Below are 21,806 nucleotides of genomic sequence, written 5' to 3'. Positions count from 1 at the left end.
TTGACATTAGCTGCTGGAGGCAGCCTATGACTTAAACCACATGACACAAGGGCGACACATTAAATTTTATCCGCAAATTAATTTCTCATTGATCTCTGTTTCTATAAACTGCCTGTAGGGACTCCAAACACTTGAATCCTTTAAACAAAAGAAAGGTTAAAAAAAAATCTTAGAAACATACTGAGGGGTCTCTCTAAGAAAAGTTCATGGCAATGAGAGCCTGATAATACTTCTCAGACATAATGGAATATGACTGACCATCTTTCTTTTAAATTAGCTAAAAACCAGTGACCACAAATATGTCTTCATGTAAAGTAGACATGATGACTCGTTTGCTTCTTATCAATAGACATCAGCCAAACCATACTATGTCTCATGATTGAGTGACATGGGTTGTGTTGTAATAAAGGAAGCAAGAGAAAGGAAACTGAATTAAAGTGATATTGGAGGCATGGGTGAGAGTTAGTCAAGAGGAAGTGTTTTCCAAGTCACTCTTTCAACCAGCTAGAAGAAAAACTCTAGAGTGGCTTTCCATTACATTTAAAATAATGTCCAAAGAGCTTCCAATTTTACATGGTCTGATCTCATCTCCCCGTACTCCTATATGCAACATCTGTTCTAGCCACACTAGCCCTTTTTTCTGTCGTGCAAACATGCCAACATCATTCCCATTGCAGGATGTTACCTGGGAGAGTCCTCCTGTTTGTACCACTCAGCCCTGGACCTTCAGATGACTAACATCTTTTTTTTTTTTTAATCACTAAGGTCCCATTTCAGAATCCATCCCCTCAGTGTGCTAGCTAAAGTCACCTCTTCACAACCCTTCCTTAATACAGAGCATTATCAAAACTGACCCAACTCATCCATCCATCCATCCATCCATCCATCCATCCATCCCTCCATCCATCCGTGTGTTTGTTTTTTGTCTGCCTCTGCCACTCTACTGGAAGCTTCGTAAGGACAAGGATTCTGTCTTATTCAAAAATGTCTCTTCAGTAGTCAAATAATGTCTAACACCTAATGGGCACTTAATAACTATTTGCTTACTCACTGTAACAGGGTTAAAAAAAATGTGTGTACTTTTTAGAGGTGGTAAGAATAGTGTTTTCAGAAAAGTACTTTAAAAAAGCAATTTCTAACTGAAGAACACTAAGGTCCTGAAGAGAGGCCTTTTGTGCATTTTTGGTACCCACTGCCCTTGTCCTGTCATTGCTGGATTCACTGACTATCCCAACCTGCCAATTACACGTAGGGCAGAATACCAGTCCCAAGGTAGAAGGAATGCGTCACAGAGAATCAGAAGACTGGGGTCCAAGAATAATGAGATCCTGGACCTGAAATGTTACTGTATTCTCTTCTGTAAAATGAGGATAGCATAATTAATTTGAAGACTCAAGGCTCCAACGTGAGATACTTGGGAATTCTATGATATTGGCAAGTAAGGGATGTTGGTATTGATGACGCTTGATAGAGATTTGTCCTGGGGTCTAACACAGGAAGGTTCTACAAGGTTGGAATTCATATTTTCCTCAGAACCAAGAAAGAGTGCCCACACATAAGGGGTAAGAAATGTCCCTGATTTTGCCTGCTTTCTTTTAAAAATGTAAACTTTGGACTATGACTAGCATCTATAAACAGCTGCCTTGGTTGGTGGTTAGCACATGCTAGTGCAACCCAAAAGCAGAACAGGATGTCATTTGCAACCCAAGCTAACAGTGCCACACCCACCATGTCATTGCTAGGACATGGGCTCAAGTGTTGTGCACAATACTGTACAAAATGACCTTGGTCAGAAATGAGCTTAGGGGCAAGCTCTAGTAGAATATGCCGAATAGAGAAAGTCATTTTACATATACGTAAGGCATGGAAGAATGCAGAAGGTCAATGTCATGACACAGGGAACCCTGGAATGGATTTGACAAATCTGGCACCAGGTGGGAAGGTTCATGAGGAATGTCCTCTTGGGGTTTATCATCAAGGGGACAATTCTAAGGAAGAAAGTGGCCATGTCTCGTGAAGACAATAGGGAGGGTGTGATGTACACGCTCTCGATTGTTCCTCTCTACTAAGCCAAAAGTGGGAATCCAGAGAAGCCCTGTACAGAAAGTGATGGTGGACCAAGTCAACGCACATGCAGCCACACAAGGATTCCAATTCTCGCCCAAATACAGTGGGGTCACAGGCAATGATCAGCAACACGTTAGGGCCAAATATGGTCACTTGATTAAGAAGAAAAATACACAGAATTCAAAGGTCAAGTCCTGAGTTTACCAAAGCTCACTGAGACAACATGACATTGAGTGGAAAATCTTTTTGTCAAATGTTTATGTAACACAAAATATAATGAGGAAAACAAAAGTTATTTTCGATTCAAAATCCATGATGCATACAAGAGAAGTTTACATAGGGAAGGTGATAAAAATATTGACTGCTGATGTTGACAGCAAACCTCCTGTGCACACTGTTACTATGTTGAGTGATTCTCTAAATGTAAATTTACCCCCTAAGTGTACATAAGCCAATTCAGGTGGAAGCTCTTCTTCTGCCACAAATTTAACAGACTGTGGTTATTGCATTTGCCCCTGGGTACAAAGTAATATTTGGAAAAACTACACCTGGCTGTTAAAAATATCAGTGAAGAAAGGTCAACTGAAGTTGTTAGAGGAAGCAGCATCAAAGCACCCCCTATGCTAGTTTCTTGGGGTGACTGAGCCAAGAAATAGTGAAGGCCTGGTCAAGAAAATCCTGCTTATCAAACCTTGTGGTTTATTCAACCTTCCACAGTATGCTCCAAAAAATACTCTCAGGTTCTTGTTTTTTTGGTTTTTGTTTTTGTTTTTTTAAGGAGGAAAAGAGTTAGCAAATGCCCCATCCTCTACCCCCCCACCCAAAACAAAACACAAAAAACCCCACCAAACGAGTGCTGCCTCACAGGACTTATAGACCTCACAGCCAGAGAAGGTCAGTGGGAAGGCACGGCAGCAGCATAGCATACTTGACCACAAGGCCGAGCAAACTGTTTTCTCTACAGAGCCAGAGAATAAATACTCTGGAATCTGGAGATCAACAAGTAAAACAGAAGATATTCTGTAGATAATTATATAAAAACTTTCACTAGTTTTTACTGTCAAAATCTTTATGGACACTATAATTTAAATTTCATTAATTTACAGTTTCCAAATCTTCTTCTTCTTCCTTCCCCCCCTCCCCCCCCACCAACCATTTAAAACGTAAAATCCATTCTTAGCTTGCTGGACAAAAATCAGACCAAGGATGGGATTCAACCCGACAACTGTAGTTTGCAGACCTGTACTCCAGCAGACCGAGAGGTCGCGGGGCAAAATTAAGCCACGGAGTCAGAGTATCTGGCATCGGTTTTCCCTCAAAGTTCATTTAAAACACCATAAGCGTAAAGGTGCCCTGATTGTCTTTTAACAAAATCAGATTATCTCCTTCACCCGGTAGCTGATGTTCACATTCTAGATTTATTTTCCATATCATCTTCGCTGTAGACGTCGCATTGGTTTTGTATGATAAATGCAGACAGGAGCAAAATGGGAAACACACATTAATCAGTTTCCATTACCATGACGAGCGACGGCATTGGGAAGGCATCTGGTGTGAGTGAGGTGTCTGCTCTTTAACAGCCAGCGACCACCAGCCACCGCTTGTAATGCTCTCCTGTTCTTATCTTGTAGGCTTTCATATCGGACTGGGCAAGACACAGCTAATTGTGAGACATGCAGGAACAGTGCATGTGTTATCTATAGGTATGTTAACGTTCTCCTCCTCCCACTTTTCTATTACGAGTGACAAATGATGTTTACCCACAAATGCAAGAATCACTGGGGGCCGTGCTGGGATGATCGTATGAGACACCGAGTAAAGGGCCTTACCTGACCACAATTCTAAGCTACTTTTTCATACTCAGCCCCAGGTCTATGATCCCAGGATGAGGGAGAGCTTGAACTCGTTGGTCTTGCAAATGCATCTTAGTGGTTTTGAAAACGGGTAGAGAAGTTTGATGGCCTGCTGCCTCGGAATCGATAGCCATGAGCACTGTAGTGTGTTCCACAAAGCTCTGAAATATAAGCCCTTCAGATGGTATAGATCAAAGGCTGCAAACCACACCGCATGTGCTAGAAATACCGTAGAAGGACCCAGGCCGCTTGCATCAAATGCGCAATTTGTTTCCTTAGGAACTCACAGAGACTGTTGAAGTTGCAACTCTCGGGACTTAACCCCCTGTCTAGAACCCCGGCAGCTGTTCACCATGTTTCTTAATTTAAACTTTATTTAGATTACTCACCTCAACAAGAATACAGCAGAAACTTTCAACAGGGAAAAACCATGTTAGGCTCCTCGTGATAATTTAGGATTTTCAGACAAAGTCACAACCTTCAGAGAGGTTACGGTCTTTTTCTTCTCGGAAATGTAATTTTCACAAAGTGAGAGAGGAGTGAGAGATGTTATGATTTAGTTCATTGCATAAAATGAAGCTTGGAGGGCCACTGTAGTTGACTTCTCAAAAACAATTCTAACTGCATAGTTACATATCCAGAAATGTGTAAAAGAACTCCCATCTCCCCCGCCAGCAAATACACCTTCCAGAAAGATCTTCAGAGTTACCATCCTTTCCTCAAAAAAGTGGAGACAGAGAGAGGGTATAAATGTCTTCAATGTAGCAAACAGCTGGAGTCCACACAACCTTGGGCCCAGCACATATCTCCAGTCGGGGCAGAACATTCCAGACAGGACTCAGCCTCTTTAACAGCAGAGCTGAGTCACCTGGTGACCTTCTGTGGGACCAGGCAGAAGAAACCCAAGGCAGACATGAGCACCGATGTCACACTAGCACATTCCTTACTGCAGAAGTTCTCAACAAAGGCAATTTTGCCTCCAAGGGGACATCTGGCAAGGTCTGGAGGGAGACATTTTCAGCTGTCATAACTAGGGAGGTGCCACTGGCATCTAGTAGGTAGAGGCCAGGGATGTTGCTAACGTCCGATAAAGCATAGGACAGCCCCACAACAAAAATTTATCTGGTCCAAAATGTCGGTTGCTCCGAGGCTTGACAAAGCCTACCCTACTGGAACCATCGCCAGGTTAAGGTCCATAAAAGGCACAGGACCCTGCAACCCTGCGGCAGCCCCCACCCAGCCTGCCAGCCCGCCTGATTGTCCTCGGCTATTAACAAAGAGGAAGGTGAAAAGCAAGCACCCAGGCAAGTTCTGTTTGTCAAGAACTCGCACAAATCGCAAATTACGTCCTCGGGGACCGCTACGTATCAGAGGAGTCTGGTCAGTGGGAAGTTTCTCTACATTCATATCATGGAAGAGAATTTAGGGTCACCAGCGAAGGGATGTAACTCTGACATAAAATAACTTGGGAAAAGCAGTGAGGAACGAAAGCACCTGGCATATAACCTCCCCGTTTGGCTTTCGTTACTCTGGGAGCTACAGGTCACCCAGTCTTTTAACGCAACAGAGCAGAAGTGAGCAGAGATTTCCAGAGAAGGTTCAGAGTGAGCATCATGAGCACAAACCCATTTAACATTTTGTGGGTGATTGAAAAAAGAATTTATTAGGACACTCTCCAGGGTAACTGAAGTAATTTAAGTAAATTTAGCTCTAAATCCAGAAGTGACTTACATTAAAAGTGATATTAAAAGTGATTTAACAAGCCTGTGAAGGACAGAAATTGGTCTTTTTTCAGGAATTAGCTTTGAGTGGTTGCTATTTAGACTTGGCTCAGCCAACATTCTGCAGGAACCCCAGGACACCAGCTACTGGCCCACTTTCTGAAAGAACTCTGAGGGTCTCGGAACCACAGGAAATTGCAAGTAATTGAACAAAGACTGGCCAGTTAGAGGGACCGGGGCCATTGTGATCACTGTGCTTACCTCCTACAAAAATGGGAAAATGCATGCTTACTCACAGAGATCTTCTCGTCAAGAGATGGGACCACGAGGGAAGGCTGGCCTTCCCTTGGGGGTGTGCATCTCTCCCAGGTGCATGGGAGGAGCCACACAAACCCCCCACCGGCCCTCTCTCTAAATGAGCCAAGTATCCTTGGAGAGGTGGTAGCAGAAAATTGGGAATTTTAGATCTCGCGTGCAGGAAAGTATTTTAAAATCTCTCCTTCAGAGTGACAATTCCCCAACCTCCAAGCTTGTGTCGCACACAGAAGCTACCATAGAAGGCCTAACAACAACGCTTCAGCTGGACTCATAAAGTCAGCCTTCCAGCTGTTAATCCAGACGAGGACCTTGATATCACTGACACGCTGAACACACACAGCCCATCAAGCTCTGTTCCCAATTTTCCTGCCCCTTTACGTTAGAAGTCATTAAAATTTAACTGTGACTAACTTGCACAAGGTTATATGTCAACAAAAAATTTAAACGCTCTGTATGCTGGTTATTGACACTGAACCAGAGTGTTCTGAGCTCCATAGATGGTAAAAGTGCAAGCTCACTTCTGGTCAACTAATTGAAAACCCAGTCAAAAGGGAAATCATACGCTTAACCTGTTAATTTAATCTGAATCCTATAAACGGAGCTCTTATATTTACTTGGTGGAAAGTTATGGCAGTCTTTTGAGAGGCGGCCCAGGTGTTTCCTGTGAATGCAGGCACCCCACTGGCGTTCCAAGTGATTTTCCATGAACCATCTTGTGAGGGAATCTGATTTCAGAAAGCTTCTAGATCGTGATTTGCCCCTACCTTTTTCACACTTGATATTTGGGAACACCTTCTTCTGTCCAAAGCGTCTAACTCACAGAAATAATTCTCTTTGACTAAGTTCTATTACATTGGTTTTTGTAACATTCAAGTAAGTCACATCATTTCAGTGATGGGCACCAACGGCATACACAGATCCAAACACAACATCCTCTTGGGGAGCACACAGCTGCAGAGCGAGAACAGAGAAGCCCGTTCACCAGGAGTGTCAGCCTCGTGTGGTTACGTCACGGCAGAACCACATCAGTGGTTAATCCAGGACAGCCGTGAAGGTGGCTTCCATCATACTGTCTGAATACCAAGGACTAATGTAACAGGATGAAGGAGATCCTGGTCTGGTTCTTGGAAGACTTACATCTCTCTGCGTCTGCCCTGATGGCTGACAGTTGTTGATACGCCTTGATTCGTAACTTCCCTATCACAGGGTTCCCTTTTGTCAAAAAGAAAGGGGAGCAAGGGGAAATTCGCCGGGTGATGTCTCAGTTTTCAGTCAGGCCTATGACTTCATCCTCAAATGTCAAATGCTTCATGAAGAATGGAGGTTTCTTTGGTGGAACAGCATTCAGAACTCGTCAGTCCTTTTGCAAGAGAAAGCACCTGTTTGGGGGAGCCCGCAGCATTACACAGCCACAGCATCCCAGAAGTACAGGCCCAAAGTGAGCCGGAGAGAGTGCCCAGATTTCATAGGCTTTAGGATTTAAGTCCATTTCTTCTCACCGAGGAAAGCTGCAAACAAGTCCTCCTTCAATTCCTGCACACTGCTCTATAGAGACAGGGTCCTGTCACCAAGGGTCAAGTTAGCTCAAGGTCAAGGCCCTTGCGGTTGGTTCCAAGCGTTGTTCTTGCAGGTGGTTCCAAGCTCGCAGATCCTAGACTTCGGGAATATTCCTGGGAGTCCCCATACCACCATCCTGGCCGCTCTTCTTGGCCTTTTCCCATAGGATGCCTAGAGCACCTCGAGATTGAACACGTTAAAGGAGTTTCAAACTAAAGAAATTTTTACATGCCAAAAGTCTGTGGTTATCCCAGGAACTGGCAGAACACAAGGGGCCACCATAGCTGCCATATGCACATGTTACAATTTGTCATACCTGTTCCCTGGCAAGCAGAGAGCCCTGGAAGCCAATGAATTTGACCCCGCCTGTCTTGCATTTACACTTGAAACCCAATTCCCCTCTCTGAGCAGCATAAGAATCCACCGTGTTTCCAGTAGCAGTTGGCCCGGGGAGCTGCAGAGGGTGCCGTGTTCAAGACCTGGCTGCCTGCAGTTTCATCAACACGGTCCTGTAATAAATGTGTCCCTTTGCCACAAGCAGCGGTACATATTTCTCTGTAAAAAATAAGTCTGTCGTGGAAATATACAGGACTTGGAAGAAACATCAAAAGGACAAAAGGTCCTGAAGCAATTTCAGGGAAAAAAGATGCCAGTACCACAAGCCAAAGGTTGGCAACGTCAGCCTGCCAGAGCCTGCTGCTTAGGCACCGGGGCACCCCAGAGGCCGGGGCTGAACCCCGACCCCCTCTCTTGGGTGGGGTGTCCGACAAATCTCTGCATCACGTGGGACAGCACGAAGGGATCAGGTAGGTCCCTTCCGGCTCTGAAAGCTCCTTGAGTCAGGGATTTCCAAGTGATTTACAGCAGCAGTGAGTCTGAGCTTCCACGGAAAGTATCCATGGGAGGAAAAGTGTGGACAGTCACAAGGCATTTCTCACCCAAGGAATGTCCTGGGTCCTGCATCGGCAAATCGATTTATGCACAGCCGAACCACCATTCTTAGGCAGCGAATTGATTGCCCTGCTCACTCCAGTCCACTGAAACCCCAAACATCAGAAGTAGTATTTCCCATAACTGGGGATTTGGAGGTGGCTGACATGATTACCGTTTTTCCTAAGATGACATCCCCTGGATTGTGATCTGGACCAATTATGAAATTCTAATTAAAGACCGTCTCGGCATGAACAAAGATTAAAAGAGATACAAGTTTCAGGTTTCTTTAGCAAAACTTTTCTGGCGAATCATCCGTATTTCCTGTCACAATACGCTGTAATTATTTCAGAAAATGTTTTAGAGATAAATTACTAATATAATCTTTGCTCAAAAGCAGTTCAAAATCCTTTGTACCCAGCCTATCTTGGTAATTCTCTAGTCAGACAAATCTGCTGAGTCACCCTCCTGATGATTCACCTTTTGTTCCGATTGTGTTTCAGGAAGGAACAATGAAATACACCATTTCCCTCCCTCACTGAAGTGGTTAATTTCTAAAATAATACCACAACAAAATGGCTTGAATTCAGATTTGTACATTTTTATGAAAATAGCATGTGCCAAACTCAATTCCGAGGCTTTTGGGAATGAAAGCAAGATTTAAAAGGTAATAATGATGCTGATTCCAGATTCATTAAATAGCATCTCTACCAGAATTTAAATTTTTCCTGTAAGTGTTAGAAGTCTCACCATTAGTTGCAAGACCTGAGGCCACTGTACCCTCTAGGAAGATACTGCCCACACCTGCTCCATTTCTGTACATCAAGGCCACCACACAGTTGGCCTCCAGGGACACTAATTACGTGGGGGAGCCGTCGGGAGGCAGGAATATGGATGGATAGGAATGCCCGAAGTCTGCTTTGTTTTCAACACCAATGAGGGAGGGATCTTGCAGAATTTCATGTTGTCTGTGTCCTAATTTTGTCATTTGATATGATCCATTGATGGTCAACAATGGGCAGGATTTCAAACCACTATTTTGGTAAGATACCCAAGCCCTTTCCATTGGATGCTTATACGCATTTCTGCAGCAACCATTTCCACGGGACTCCTAGGAAACGACAGGCTCCACCCCAGTCACTGGGAGCTGGAAAGGAGTCTGTAACCTGGCTGAAGATAAACCCACGCACACCCCCTAGGGTAAGACTTGCAACAACAGAGCTCTGACAAAGGGGAACCTCCTTGTGCCACAGATACAAGGAAGAAAGATTAAGAAGGAGCTGAAGGAAGCTGGGATGTTCCACCTGGGAGGGGGCCGACTCAGAGGAGGCAGGATCATCTTGGAAGGACACCATGTTGAGGAGGGTTCAGATGTGTGCTCCAGAGCCGGCTCCTCTGACTGCAGAGTCGGGAACGACCAGCAGGAACTAGGGAGAGAAACAGCCAGTGCTTCCCCAAAGATGGAGGGAGATGCCTCGCTGCTCATGCACACTCGTCTTTACAGCAGCTGGGAACTTTCTAGTACCTTGCAATCTCTGACTGCTCATCAAGTAGGCAGTTCTCGAATTCTGCACGTTCTTTTCCAAAACGACCGGAGGATTTCAGGAAAGAGGAGTAAGTTTAGCCTTCCATGAGACCGGAGGAGGAACTCACAGAATTAATGGGTGGCATTCTCTCAAATCATCCTTGGTAATTCATAGCATCGCCAATAAGGGCGCCACATATGGGGATGCAGAGTTTGCAGATGAGATCGTGCACGGAGATTTTACTGATTCTGGCGTAGTGCACAAAGTGCAAAGAGCTGGTGAGGGTGACGCACGATCAGGACAGCCACCAGCACAGTAAGCTTCATAACTAATGAAGTCTTATTGTGAAGAGAGGTAATTGCATTTGTATGCATAAATGGTGCCAAATCTAGCCTGTCCAGAGCCCACTTGGAGTGGAATCTCTACAGCCTTTGTCATTTGGTGATTATCTCTTAGTGGAAGTGCTCTGTCCAGTCCGGCTCTAATTACCGCCACTTGGTGTAGATTCAGTTCTTTAACAACATGAACTGATGTGGAGGAAATTAGCCTTTTGTCTAATATTTAGCGCTCTGTTCTTAGTATTTACGGTGAATGATGGGCTAGGAGGAAGATGACAGAAAGGAGTCCCTGGATAATACCTTGCACAGTGAGAGTCTGGCATGAGGAAGTATTTTTTTGATACAGTAAATTAAAAGTCAAAAAAAAGATTTAACGGACCTCAGAATTCTCCCTGGAAATTCCCAAAGCCAATAATGCAAGTGTTTTCTATTCTATCAGAATTTTAAAAGTATATGATTTCTTCCACCTCCTCCCAACATATATGGATTTGGGTTTTTGTAATAGTTAGTAATACCTTAATTCTAAAATGCAACTCTGATACAGAGTAGATGCTGGAAAACCGAAAACTGATTACTGATCTCAAAGTACTATTTGTAAAGCAATCAGTTAAAATCTACTCAGCAGAGAAAGGCTGATTATATTGATAACCCTTCCCTTAAAACTCTCACCTTTGGTTATGCCCAAAGGGAATAGTTAAGGAGGCATTCACTGATGTCCAAAACTGCTGGGGGGGGGGGGGGGGGAGGCGGGGGAAGGAAGGTTGCACTGTCAATATCATGAGAAAATAGATGTAACTCGTTTTTATATGAATATGGAGATTTTTCTAGGGGTTCAATGTAGGACTGGGTCCCTACCACAATGCCCTGAGTTAGATCCTTTGAAATCCCATGGGGAACACAGTGACTAGAAAAGACAGTGGTTGCTAGGGCCATACAGCTCACTCAGCTCTCCCATCAGTCATCCTGAAAGAGCTACTCGCTTACACATAGCATCCCTGGAGATACACCGGGGAGCCTGGGGTTTACATGGCCACTGGTGACACCAGAGGACACGTACAAAGAGATAATGGTTTTCTGGCCTGTGCTGTGAGACTATCATTAATTCCTATCAGTGCAGATAGCATTCCTTAGCTCAGATCTGAAATGAGAGAGCTCCATGGAGCATCTAGAATTCGAGTCCTGGGTTGGTGGCTCGGGGGGGAGGGGGGTCAGGTTCCTTTGCACACTACCTCCAGCACCGTGACCCCAGGAAGTCATTTGTCTCTCCGGGCAGACAGGTGCCCATCTTTAAAATGATAAGAGCAGATGAGGTGGTGGCCAAGATAATGGCCAACCTCACTCTGGTCACCTAATGTTCCCCGTCCCCAGCCCCCAGCACCTGCCAGACTTACTATAACCAATTCTGGGGAGTTCCATGTCTTCTCATCTTAACTATAGTTACAATACACTTCCTGCCCAAAGACAAAACACTCATGCTCCTCATTGAAGCCAGGGACAGTAGCATGTTGGCAGGTTACATTTCATCATTACTGTTCCCTTGTAATTACAATGTATGATCTCTGTGGCTTGCTGGGCATGTGGTGTAAGATATGCTTAATACACATCCAAAGTCTCGTTAGTGATGTGGTCCCTTTCTGACTGGAGAAATTATTATGGGTAGAGGTTATAAATAGGGCTGAGTCTTTACACTTTGACCTCTCTGGGGTACAATTTGTGAGAGGCTAAAACATGGTTCCTTGATCCTGGTGCATCTGGCCAGCCCATAAATTCGGGCACTTTGATAAGACCTGGGTGCAAGACCAGTATTTGTACTCCAAAGGAAGTCATAGCTAAGATGGAGATCGAGGACAGAACTCCGCCCAGCACCAAGGAAGAGGGCTGTTCTCCAGTATAGTCAAGATAAAGAACCACTCAGAAAAGTCATTGTCTAACAATAACTTTGGCGATCATCGTATAATTATAGCAGGATAACAGACTAGTGTTTTTAGTTTTTACAACTGTAATAATTTCCTTGCCATAGTGTACCAGGAAAGGAGGGGGGGAGATCTTATAGTTTAGGGATTGATATTATTGAATACTCCTCTACTTCTGGTATTTTACATCTTATAGTGATTCTATAAACTTGGCTTATACACCTACTATGTGAAATAATGGTGAGGGAAGGATCCAAAGTTATGATGAATCATTTCTATGTTCAAAGGGTTAAAAAGCTGGCAATATAAATTATTAATATTTGAACCTATTGGCATGGGACTGACAGATAATATATAATATAGGTATATTAACACATAAACATATTTTGTATATATTCATTTAGATGACAGATTATAAATGTAAAATAAAAAACAGAACAGTAGCATTCTGTACAGGTCAGAAGTGAGGGGATCTGGATTGAGTTCATCAGTTTATTTCAATTCAGAAGCAAAGCATGTTCTGAGCCTGACACTGTATTAAATACACCTCAGACTTAAGAGGAATTAAATAGGGTCTGTCCCTCAATGAGTTCAAAGTCATGAGAGAAAAACAGCTACAATCCAATGTGAAATGGACATGCTCTAGTAAAAATGCAGAGACAACGATGCCTGAGGGGCAGCTTGTTCCACATGAGTTTGGACAGGAAGGAGGGTGGGCAGATGTGGTTATTCTGGAAATCCCACAGAAAGAAGAAGTGGCATGTAGCTAGGCTGAAGGATGAGCAGGACTTTGCCAAGGAGTTTCGGGATTTCTGAAGGTGACTATGGAAGGTTACTGAGAAGTGGTTAGGGAGAGAAGAGAGGGGTGTAGAGGAGTAGGAAACAGAGGGAGGGGAGAGGGAGGTGGGAGAGAAGGGGGAGGGAGAGAGAGGGAGAAAGAGGGAGAAGAAACAGAGGGAGGGGAGAAGAGGAAGAGAGAAGAGAAGGAAGTGGAGATAGAAGGGAGACAGGGAGGCAGAGAAGAGAAAGAAAGCCCACTGCTTGGCAGTTTCAATGGTCAGAGGAAAAACTTCTCAAGGTCTCAACAAGGGTAGTGGATGTTGGCCCAAGAGGAAGGATGCTGAGGGCAAATCCATTGACCCAGCTGGTGGCATCAAGCAGAAAGGACTAGTGAAGCTTGATGGCAAGGTGTGTGGCTTTGGCCACCTGGATGAATGCTGGCTGTAGGCTGTGTTTGAAAGGATAAGACAATAGGCTGGAGGAAAGATTTGATTTTGGACATGCTGGATGTATGATGCCCCCAGATATTCAAGTGGCAATGCACTTGGGAGAGTATGATGGCTATTTTGGGTCCGGGTTCTTCAACTACCTGGAGGTGTGGCCAGGGTCGTGTATGGAAACCAAGGCCCAGGAGGAAGAGATTTCCTAAATTCTCCCAGCTGGCAAGGGACACAGCCAGTCTAAAAACTCAGAGCCTAACCTTGGGCTCCCTCTGAACAACACCGGCGTTGTCCATGGTGCTGATAGGGAGCTTACAGATTCTAGCTATATACATAAAGCATTGCACTTTGGGGAACGTGATCTGTCCCATCCAGATCTACACAGCAAGAGCCAGCACATACCCTGATGACTGTGTTTCTCTGCACTCGAGGTTGTGCCATGGAATGTCCACGTGGTGGAAGAGCGCATGTCCACCACCATTTTCGCAGCCCAGCAAGCTCAGGTCCCCCAAGGGGAGATGATTTACCCACAGTGGCGGAGCGCAAGTCAGTCAGAGCCACAGATAGCGAAGGGGACTCTGCGATCTCATTCAGGGAGAATTAAAAACAGACGCTTCTTCTCTGCAGTCTACGGAGCCTGCCGACGTTGCTGAGGCTGGAGAAATCCTGGATTTCAGGTTTTCCTCCACTCCAGAAAACACAAATGCTTGGGAGCCAAACTCACTTGCTTTCAACTCCTAACTGCTCCACACAGAGAACTGAAGAAAGGGATGTTTTAACTACGTTCCCCTTAAATTAACTTGAGGAGTTGGCGACAGCGTGCTAAAGAAACCATGGCGAGGTCCAAGTATTTATAGGAGCATCAGACAAGCAGAGCACCGACTGGAGAAGCTACAACCACACTCCTCTGCACAGGGAGTGGGGGGAGAGGTGTTACTACAAAGCTTAACAGAGTCTCCAGGAAGAAAACAAAGCTTGGGTGCCAGCTGACGGAGCAGCCTAAGATTTAGGATACACTTTTGTTTCTTTGGAAATGTACAGAATAATAATTTTTAAGAAAAGCCCCTATAGTTAAATTTTTCGTTTTTAAAAAAAATTTTTTTAATGTTTATTTATTTTGAGAGAGAGAGAGCAAGAGACAGAGCATGACCAGGGGAGGGCAGAGAGAAAGGGAGACACAGAATCTGAAGTAGGCTCCAGGCTCTGAGCTGGAGAGCCTGACACGTGTCAGCACAGAGCCTGACACGGGGCTCAAACTCACAAACCATGAGATCGTGACCTGAGCCGACGTCAGATGCTTAACCTGACTGAGCCACCCAGGTGCCCCCAAAACTTGCACTTTTAAAAGATTAACCAAAGAAGTTGACTCGACAGCCCGTTGCTTTAATCATTTATCACAGTGGGTCACGTGGAGTAGGGCACGTGGCTTCAAGAATGCCTGTGCTGTTGCGTGATTCTGTTCACGTGGAGTTCTCAACACAAAGCCTTTGGTGAAATGGTTCGATTGGCGGGAGAAGGGGAAGCAGGCAGGGAATGGAGAAGTGCCAAGTTAAATAACAGCAGCTCCTGGGGACTTACGTCTTGGACACAGCCCCAGGACTTCGGGGCACTCTGCCTCACCCAGCACAATCTGCAGTCTGGGTTTTGCTCAAGCATGAAAGGCGAGAACACCTAGCACAGGTACGGCTGGCCTGGCCACAGCCCCTTCACATTCATGCTTTGGAGCTCAAGAATCAGGACTTTTTCCAGACTGCTCATCCTCCTGACAGACAGGATTCCGCATGACCTACATCTCCCCATGACAGTGCATCACGAACACCAGATCCTGCCTGCAGGAGACGGGTGGCAGTTCCAGCAGCCTCCTGCTTCATGTGTGCTGACGGGCACACAGACCCCGGCGGGTGCAGAGAGCGGTGGAAACCCCCAGTAGAGTCCACGGACCTGGACTACGAGGTCTACAGCCCAAACTTGGAATACAAACGTCTCCATCTACTCGTTCCACCAGGGTTATGTCTCCAAGCTGGAACCACTCCAGGGAAGCAGGACTAAACTGGACAGTGCAGGCCAGTCACCCTCAACAAGGTGGAAAACACCACCCAGACCTCCACCTATGGCCCAGGCCTTCCTCCAGCCCACAGGAAGAATGAAACACTACTCCTGAGCTCCCCTGAGCAGAGCACGGGAACAGCTGACCACTCACGAGCGCCTAGGGACCCCGTCTATCCTTTCCAAGATCTTCAGACAGACTCTTCCAGAAAAAGAGAAGTAGGGTCTGAAAGTGTGGGGCCCAGCTCCAAAAGGATCCTTGTGTGTGTTGCAGAAGATGTTTCCTTATCTTCTTTGATTATGTTCTGACAGAATGGAGACAGGCAGATTCCACTTGGAGTGGGCTCCACGGCGGGACCCCCAGGAGAAGCCCTGTTGGTCTGTGGCAAGGAGTGGGCTCAGGGTGGGAGGAGAGGGGGGGCAGGGGGCATGGGCCACGTGACTCAACCAGAAGAGTCCAGGGCAGCTAGGACTAAAGAGGAGGTGACTTTGTCTTTTAAGGCTCTGCGTTCACTTGTCAATTCAGTAAGTATTATGTAGTCAACTGCCATGACCCAGGCTCTACTGTGGGTGCTGGGAACAGGGGATGGGACAACATTCCCCCAGTCCCTGCACCTGTATTTGGGGGACAAAGGCAAAATAATCAGGAAACAAATAAGTAAGTATTCGTGGTGAGGGCAGAGAAGGAGAAAAGAAAGGAGTGGTGGGAGGGACCTGTCGGAGGCGGCTAGAGAAGGGGGACGAGGAGTGGCCAGCTATGCCAGGGCCAGGCAGGGAGAAAGTAAGAGCCATGAAGACAATAGCAATGTCTTCAGCAGTGGTGACCACACCCGCATCACGGGGTCTGCCAGGCAGCCACAGGGCCCCATCCCCACATCCAGTGTCACTCAGGGCACTGCCTCTCCTGCAGGCACAGGACAACTGAATAACTCGCAGGGTTGGGGTCTGTGCGCAGAGTCCGAGGGCCCGATGTCCACTGGTGGCTTCTGTCCAAGTCCTCTGCTCCAGACAGGACAGCAGGTGCTGCTTCCCTCTGGCCATTTGGCTAAGACTGAAGGGACCTCTGCTGTATGTCAGCCACAGTTGGCCAGACTACTAACCTTCAGACACTGCCCTCTCCAGTCAGTTGTCTGCCTCAGATCAACCCGGTGACTTGGTGTGTTCCTTCCACAATGACAAAAGGCCCCCAGGGGACAACAGGGCACACGGTACTACACATCATGTGTCTGATAGCCAGGACACACCATTCCACAGGCAGACGCACTGCCATGTGTGAGTGACGGGGGGGGGGGGGGGGGGGGGGGGGCGGGGCACGGCTCAAGGTCACTGCCGATCTCATGGCAGACTTTCCCAGGGGGCATGCGTGGCCATACACCCTCCCTCCATAAAGAAGCCGGCTCTAGCTCCTGCTCCTGAGGGCAGCTTCTCAGTAATGGGGGAGGGCAAACAGGAATCAACTCGACAGATAGAGTCGAGTCATTTTGTTAACAAGAACTCAGATTAGATTACTCTGTGATTACATGGTTCCGCGGTGTGATAAATTGGTTAATAACAGGATTCCCAATGTAGCTGCTTAATGGGAATTCAATAATTAGAGGTACCCAGAACTGTACTGTCGGCCTAGGAAATGCTGGCACCCGCCTGACCATCTAATAACTCAAAACCTATCTGGGACTGTTGAAGTGGTTATGATCTGGAAGGCATGCTTTCAATACGAACCAAGAGCCTGATAAAATTACCCTTTTGTACCTAACACACCACGCTGGATACCACAGCATCTCACAAACTCAATTACAAGGTCCTTGTTTTCCTTGTTAAAGGTCCAAGCCAAAGAATTCTTTAATATCTATCTTTATCACTGCTCGCTCCTGTTCCCATTATGAAATTAGTGATCAACAGAGAATAAGGATTAACTAATATCTGAATTGCATCTTAGAGTTTAGGAAACTTTTTCACTGACTTTTCTTTGGGGGGCGCGGGGGGAAATCCTTACCAGAAGGCAGTGAAATTGTCAGGGCAGTAATTATTGTACTCCTTGAAGGAAAGGACACTGAACCTGGAGATAGAGAAGCAGGCACCTGTCGAAGCCAGCACAGCCCCCGCAGCAACAAGAGGAAAAGGCAGGATGCTGGGCCTGTTCTTCCCACCATGCCACATAACTACAGATTTGCACTTCCCACAACTGCCCTTAAGAGGGACTGTGCCTCCATTATCCCATGTTCTAGATTAGCAAGGCACGAGTTCACGAGCTTCCCTCCTCCTTCCCATAAACAGCACCATAACTCAAAAAGGCCCTTTGAAATGAGGGGGGCGAAGAACTCTTGCGTTGGGCGCAGGGGTTATTAACTAGCCATAAACTTCTCTGACAATATTTTTAATTTTTCCAGTAGTACTAGTATAGTCTTTGATGCTAAGAAAAATGGAGCAGTGGATTTAAAACATAAAATGGTCCATTAGATGGGTCTTGAACTTGTTTTTAAAACTCCAGATAATACAGCTTTGCTGTTTTGTCTTTCCAAAATGTCAAAATTTGGCTAGGATTAATGCCTCTCTAAGTCAATAGGATTTCATGTTTGTAAATGGTTTACGGCTCCACTGGATATACAATGTTATGAGCTCACGTATTATCATCACCACGGAGCCTTTACTGAAATCTACTGACATTTAGTCAGCATCCAGACCAGACATGAAGGAGCACAGAGCATAATTCTCTAGAAGCCGGCGCCCACATGCAAATAATCAGGGTACAGGGATGGAGAGAAGGGAGACGAGGCTCATCGCTACTGGGACCATCACAGAAAAGTGTGGACCAGGGCATCCTATCCCAAAGGCCAAGGGGATAACCTAGAAACTAGTGGGGAGATCAACAATGGGTTTTCCAAAGCCATGAAGAGAAGCTAGGACTCCAGGCAGGCTGTGGAGAAATTTCGTAAGAAAAAATCGCCTTCAGTCCTGTCATTCTAACGCAAACATCATCACCACTGCCCAAGGTCCCTCCACATGGCTACATGTCCACACACCCTGGCTTCAGCAGTGTAATTACGATTTGGGGTCATCGTCACCGAACACCATGTTCTTGCCTGAAAACTGTCTTTGATCACAACTGCGTAACATTCAATGGCACTGACCCCACAAACACAGTTTTCCCCGAGGTTGGGTATTGTGGCTCTCACGAGTCTGGTAGATGATGAGGTTTTGCAAAGAACATAAGCCAAGGTCATTTCATGCCACAGTTGTTTGAGGTGAGATCCATGGATTTCTCTAATCTTATAGAAAAGGTATGCAGGCAAAGGGCCTTCACGCCCCTGTTCTGTATGTGCTAGGATGGCCCCCGAACACTCATACTTTTGTTCGTCCATCTATCCCGTGAAGCATGTGTGTGCAGTCTCCAGACAAGCAAAAGGGTTATTCAGATGTCATCTTTTTCATTTCCACCAACACATTATCTACTCTGACACCAATGGAGTACCTTAATAAAACTTCAAAGACTCGCATCGAAAGCACGTAAGTGATTTTCAAGGAAAATGAACCTGAGATAGTTCAGTGACACAGAGCTACAATAGATCACAGCCGACTGCTCACTACCGAGCCGGAAAATCACATAATAAACATAATCCCAATGATCGTTACCCTCGTAGGACGGCACCGCATTTTGCTGCCACTAAGGGGGATCTTTGTATAGGGAAGATCACGCACTAAATTCTCCCCTCTCTCTTCTTCCCAGTGTGGAGCTGGACTTTAAGCAGCAAGAAGACAAGCTCCAGCCAGTTCTGAGGAAACTCCATCCTTTTGAGGAAACTCAGGTTGTACCTTCGCCTTACTCTCAGGAGCCCTACTCCGCAACTCCCAAGCAAAAATCCAAACCCGAATCTAAAAAGCATGGAAGATGGAAACTCTGGTTTCTTTAAAACTCATGGTGTTTGGAGTCTAAAGGCCGTCTTGAAAACCCACTGGAGTTAAGTAAATCCTTTTCCAAAACGAATAGGATGGAGCGAGCCTTGGCCGGCTCAGCGCTTCCCACTTCCCACCCTGCTTACCAAAAAGGCCTTTTGTACGAACAGATAATTAACAGAAGCAAGGTTGTACACGTCACACCTTGCCAGCTGTTGTCTGCAATTCGTGGATGTGGGAGGTAAACTCTGAAATGAAGTTTATGTAGTCAAAGGGGATAGGTAAAAAAATTCTGTGCCCCCGCCCCAGATCGGCAAGTATTACGTCATCAGCCTGCGAGACGATGGGCTATCACTCTGTACACAGCTAAAACTCATAATTATTTTCAAGCCTTTCTTTCTTTTTTACTTTCTTTCTTTTTTTTTTTTTTTTTTTTGATAATGAGAAGAAAAAGCAAGCCTTATGTTTGCAAAGGACTTCATTTTTATGTTTAGTTTTGCAAATAAGCAGGGGGCGAGTGCAATTTTCAGCACATCAAATTCCGGAGAAAGCACAATTTTTTCAAGTGGTCGGAGACCATAAATAATCTCTCAAATGTGACTATATGTATATTTGCCTTCATGTGCTGTAGCGCTAAGCCAAGTGACCACATCTCAGTGTCACGATGACACCTCAAACTTAGCATTCTGTTCATCTCCAGACCTGCGACATGTTTACTGCTCATTTTCCAAACGGCCAGCAGCCAGGAGTCCCCCAAAGTCAGGACATGCCTTTAATCACTGCAGTTGACAGGGTCAGAGCTATGGGACACTAAGCTTTCTTAGATCTCATTTTTAATCTTTGGGTACCCAAAGGCCAAATGATAAATTCTGGCAAGAATCTGAAAACACACATAGAGATACACGGTGGATAGTACGGTCACCAATAAATCACGGGTGTTCTCTGCCACCGGAAAGCATTTCTGTGGATCAATCTCTGAGACACCGTTCGTCACCAAAAGCGCAGCCAGACGTTTGATACAATCCGTCATGCTCTGAAACAAGTGTGGAAGACCTGACCATCTCAAAGAGAAACCGCGTGTTCAGTTTAGCTGCTGCCAACCGACAAACTTAGCGTCACCTGCATCGAACCTATTAGTCAGTTGTACTAAATGACATACCTAGGGGAAAGCTGTGAATCAAATGTTTTTAGGTATTTTTTAAATAAACAGTGACACTGAGAGTCCTCTTTTGATTACACATTGCAATATAAATCTTAGTTCCTTTATTTTTTCACTCATTATTTTGCACCTTTGCAAGGATCTTTTTTATAGAAATCAAAAGCCCCTAGTCTAGGAATGACTGGTCTATCAATTTTCTGCTTTTCACAAGAGGAAGTAGGGATCTTATTTTGCCTTTTTTTGTACAACGGAACTTTGGAATAGTTGTGTAAACGTACAAGAAAACCTAGTCTTCAAGTTTCTGGCCAGAAGTTTCCCATCCGATCTAACGCTGGCATGCACACCTCATTGATTAGATGCCAAAAACAAAGTGGCGACCCTTGGTAAGAGGATCTCTACCTGCATTTCTCACGGGAGCTATTTCTTGCTGTGCATTTTCCTCCTGATTCAACAGCAAATTTATTTTAGTTCTAAGTGTTTCGATTCTACAGGGACCTAGTGATCAGCAATCAGACCTGGACCGGATAACAATGAAGCGTGTGTCACGTAAGCATTCTTCGGGATTGCTCACACTATACTGCAGAGGTAGCCTTTAAAAAAAAAACACGCATCTCTCATGGAAACATTACGTGAGGGTGGAAATCCTTGAATACCAGTAAACAGAATTGAGAAATATTTTTGTGCAAGGAAATGGATAGGCACATTGATCCCGTACCATGAAGGAAGCATAATTGTTTCATGTAGACAAAAATTAAAAAAAAAAAAAAAAATGTGTTTCATGTATTTTATACTGTTTTTAACTAAAGTTATAAAAATGTTTGCAACAAGTTATACCCCCTTGTGTTTTACGAATCCCGACTATCTCGGGGAACTGAAATAAGGGTGTTAGTGGCTTTCTGACGAGTGTTATAAATCCATCTCAACAAGAGGGCATCCTAGTAAACAGAATGACATCACTGTTTGAAAGCAGTCTAGACCAAAAAAGAAAAAAAAAAAAAATTAAAATGTTCAGAGTCAAGAAGGAAATTGAAGATAAACCCTATTGAAAAATAAAACTATCTTCAGAAGAGAAAGAAATATTTTCAAAGTCATTTCATAGTTTAATTGCAATGTGTCACTACCAGATGCCGATTCTTCTCTTAGAAAGAGTTAAGTAAAAACTTTGATACAAAACCAAGGTAAAAAGTACAGTGTTCCCTCATATGTAGATGTACACACGGCATTACGTATAGAGATTAAATTATTATACTTGTCACTAAGTTCTTTA

General features: G+C 45.0%; 2 protein-coding genes across 5 annotated transcripts in view; one reads left to right on the top strand and one right to left on the bottom strand.

Annotated features, from left to right (window-relative positions):
• INSYN2A (inhibitory synaptic factor 2A) overlaps positions 1-21,544 on the top strand; it is a 58,107-nt gene extending 36,563 nt beyond the window's left edge. For both annotated transcript variants that reach the window (XM_042909104.1, XM_042909105.1), the window contains exons 3-4: positions 3,699-3,770; positions 19,214-21,544. In XM_042909104.1, the coding sequence (XP_042765038.1) occupies positions 3,699-3,770; positions 19,214-19,397 (256 nt within the window). In that variant the 3' untranslated portion in view covers positions 19,398-21,544. The remainder of the gene's footprint in view (positions 1-3,698; positions 3,771-19,213) is intronic.
• Positions 1-21,806, bottom strand: part of DOCK1 (dedicator of cytokinesis 1) — a 521,064-nt gene that overhangs the window by 283,013 nt on the left and 216,245 nt on the right. The gene's annotated exons all lie outside the window — the stretch shown is intronic.

The sequence above is a fragment of the Panthera leo genome, chromosome D2 (genome assembly GCF_018350215.1).
Source record: "Panthera leo isolate Ple1 chromosome D2, P.leo_Ple1_pat1.1, whole genome shotgun sequence".
Classification (NCBI taxonomy): domain Eukaryota; kingdom Metazoa; phylum Chordata; class Mammalia; order Carnivora; family Felidae; genus Panthera; species Panthera leo.
The sequence above is the reverse complement of the archived record's forward strand: the minus strand, read 5'-3'. Positions and strand labels throughout refer to the sequence as shown.